General features: G+C 52.3%; 1 protein-coding gene across 1 annotated transcript in view; it reads left to right on the top strand.

Moving 5' to 3' along the window:
* LOC118979842 (protein FAM205A-like) overlaps positions 1 to 3,232 on the top strand; it is a 6,052-nt gene extending 2,820 nt beyond the window's left edge. The window contains exon 3 of the mRNA XM_037036144.1: positions 15 to 3,232. Within this exon, the coding sequence (XP_036892039.1) occupies positions 15 to 3,232 (3,218 nt within the window). The remainder of the gene's footprint in view (positions 1 to 14) is intronic.
* Positions 3,233 to 3,544: the final 312 nt, after the last annotated feature.

Below are 3,544 nucleotides of genomic sequence, written 5' to 3'. Positions count from 1 at the left end.
GACCCTGAACCAAGATATCACTACCATAACACATCCTATAGCCTTACCTATGCTCACTGTCCTCCCTACCCACCTGCCATCCCCCAGTCCTGAAGTCCTGAGATTTCTGGAGGTACATGTAAAAAAATGGATGCATTTCCAGAGGTGGGGGCTGCCCAGACGGGTAGAGGAGTCCCTGAGGAAGCTTATGCCAAACCCGCCATTGTTTTACCAACCTCTAAATAACGAGCCAGTTTCTTTCATCCAAGATGATACTTACAAATTCTCTGCTGCGAAACTTGCCTCTACTTCCTACCAGACCTGGGGTTCATGTATGGCTGGCCAGGCAACCCAGACATTCTGGGTTTCTCAATGGTCTCTTACAGACCCAATACAAAGACACCACTACCACCAAAACCCAAACCACATGGCTCTGCCCTTGCCCTCTCTAGCCCTTAAAGACTTGGGTGGCCTCTACCCACTTCCTGGGCAACAGACTGAGGACTCAGTGGGCCATTTGCAGCAGAAATACAGCCAGCTATTCTGTGGACTCCCTTCTCTGCACAGTGAGTCCCTGGCTGACACCTTCTTGGGCTCTCAAGGCCATTCCACAAATAGAAGCCTGTCCAGGCTCCCCTTGAAGGGTCCTTTTCACCTCAAGGACCTCTCCTTCCTCCCTCTGTTGCCTAAAACTCCACCCCAGTCATACCCACCCTCGCCCCCATCATCCCCAAATTGGGTCATGCCATGTGACCATCCACCAGCTCAGCTCAATGTCCCACTTCTGACTCTGGCCCAGTGTGAAGCCTTAGAGTGGCACCTACTGCAGAGGCAGCTCCAGTGTCAATGCAGTTTGCCAGCTGTTTTCCAGAGAGCTCAGCACACCCAGGGCCCTGTGACATATAAGTGTGGTGACACAGCCCAGCCTCTGGGAGCTGTGAGAACTTCCTGGCCAGGAAAGCCCATCTCCATCTTCACAAGAGAACTACTCCTCTTGCCAGACCACGCCCGGAGGTTGCTGGAATTCCACCTCCAGAGGCAGTTGATTCACCATCGCTGGGGCCTGCCCCCAAAGATCCAGCAGTCCTTCCAGTTGCTCCTGTCCCCAACTCACCAGCAGACTTCATCCTGGAGCAGCACAGCCCTAACCAGTGTGAGTGGTCCCCACCCCTCAGCCCTAGAAGCCACTGGTGCTGGTGACACTTTCTCAACATTTGAGCACCGAGTCCTCATGCCACACTTATTTGACCAGGTCAAGGCAATACTGAAGAACCACATTGATGCCAAATGTAGGCAGATTCACCAGGGCAAGGTCCCTGACCATGCATATGGGTCTTGTGAGTGCATCATTCCCGGGGGTCTCGAGGTGGCTACCTTCCACTGCACCCCAGAAAGCAAGCCCCTGGAGCTACAGGCAGCAACCAACACTGACCTACAGCAGAAAATTATGTCCAGGATGCCGACATCCCTAGATCAGCAACAACAGACCTCACCAGAAGCTGTCATTGAACATCCAAAGCTACCTCAAGCCCTGTCCAAGGAAGCCATTGAGAAACTGAAGACAACTTTACGGCACAAGTATTTGGCCTTCTTGTCAGGGTTGCCTCCTCTATATTATGTGGCTCCCTCCAAGGCCAGTACCCGAGCAATAACTACTGAAGCTATAATTACAGACGTGGTACCTGAACCTGTTGAAAGCTTAACAGAACCTCTGACTGCATTTCCAGAAGTGGGGGCTGCCTCTGACACTGAAAAGAAGTGTCCAAGCCCTGGGCCATGCTTTCAAGGTGCCAATGGCACTTGTGCAGAAAATGCAGATGATATTCAGCCTGAAGTGCTGGTGGAAGGAATGATTGAGATGGAGCCTCTAGAAAGCCAGACACAATCTGCCAAGCCCTACCTCCTCAAGAAATCCATCTTGGCCAAACTAAATTTCCATCTGAAAAGGAAAATGCTAGAGATACAATGGGGAATTCCCATAAAGGCTAGGGAGTCCAGGAAACAAACTGTAGTAATCCCAAAGAACACATCCACACAGGAGTCTCTTGGGAGTCTAAACAACCGAGGAGAAGCATTGCCCCAGAAACTCCCCATCCCACCAAACATTCCCCCGGCCCCAGATCCAAAATGGCTCTACCTTAAAGGACAGCTGGCCCTTGAGTCAAACGCAGTGCAGCCGAACCAGAAGCAACCTAGTTCCACAGCAGCACCCCATGCCTCTGCCCACGGGTCTTCCAAGATGTCACAACCCAGTGGGGACATGACAGAGGGCCAGGTGCTTTGTGTTCAGTTGGAGGCCAGTGTGAACAAGCCCAGCCTGGAGGAGCCCTGGAGCTCTGAGTCCCAAAGCCCTGGCAAGAGCAAGTATTCAGCCCGAGTCCCCAAGCTGGCTGAAAAGGAAAAGGACCCAGGGAGACCCAAATTGGCAGGAGACCATGGAGAGGGAGATGCAGGGTTTGTGCTCTCCTCAGCAAGAGAAAAAAGCCACTCTGCTGAAGCCCAGAGGCCAGAAGGGATGCTCCTGAACAGGATACCCCATAGCCCCTGGCGACGAAGACATAGCTTGCACCTTGATGTTCCCCATCAACACTGTTCCCGGCATCGCCCTCAGCTGAAACCCCCAGAGCCACCTCCAGGAGTCCTTGGAGGGGAGAAATCTAAGAAGAATGGCCTGCAAGACAGTCAAACCAGGCTCAATGTCAGCCTCAAACCAGCAAGGATCCCTCAGGATGCCCAGCCTGTGGGGTTCCAGGTGTCACAGGGCCATCTCATTCAGCATAAGCCATCACAGGGCCAAATATTGCAAGGTCGGGTTTTGCAGAGGCAGGTGATGCCTGTTCCTTGTCACATGAGGCCTACGCTTCCAGAATCAGGCTTGAGAAGTAGGATGAAGTCCTTTGTGCAGGGTATAAACCTCAAGGCAAAAGGGCACAAGGAACCTATGTTTTCAGCAGCTGAGAAAATGGCCCACAGCAGAAAAGAAAATGTAGAAAAGAGACTGGCTCCAGCCAGAAGTTCCGTGGACAGAACTAAAACAGAGAAGGCAAGAGGGAACCTCAAGGCCCAATCTCCCCCTCCTGAGAAGCAGATGGGCCTGTACTTCTTGTGTGGCTCCCATTTTCCAGAGAGTAGGCTCCGGCACCGCTCCTGCTTCAATCCACTCCACTCTGCCTCAGGCTTGGGCCACCTGCGCCACTGCCCTCGGCACTGTCCTCAACTGGCTTGTGCCACCCAATCAGGGAACCCACCCTAACTCTCCACTCTCACCTCAGAGGGAAATACTGGCCTGCTCAAGAGGACCCAGCACAATCAAAAGATGTTGTAGGCTCCTCAGTGTCTCTGTCCCTTGAAGAAGACTGCTACTGTCATTTTTATTCATGTGCAGGTGCAACAGAGTGCCACTCAAAATACAGCTATATGTCTAAGCAAAGATTTGTCTGCCTGCTCCTTCTCTCCACTGTGATGTGTTAAGGGAAGGCATGAGGGAGGCTAAAGTACCCTTCCTATCTAGGGAAGAAGTTTAACCCACACTTAGGCACAGTCAGCATTTCACACCAAGTCCTCC

Source organism: Sturnira hondurensis, unplaced genomic scaffold (assembly GCF_014824575.4).
Source record: "Sturnira hondurensis isolate 20B ecotype Veracruz unplaced genomic scaffold, ASM1482457v3 Scaffold0022566, whole genome shotgun sequence".
NCBI lineage: Eukaryota > Metazoa > Chordata > Mammalia > Chiroptera > Phyllostomidae > Sturnira > Sturnira hondurensis.
Note: the sequence above shows the minus strand (reverse complement) of the source record. Positions and strands in the feature narration are given on the sequence as shown.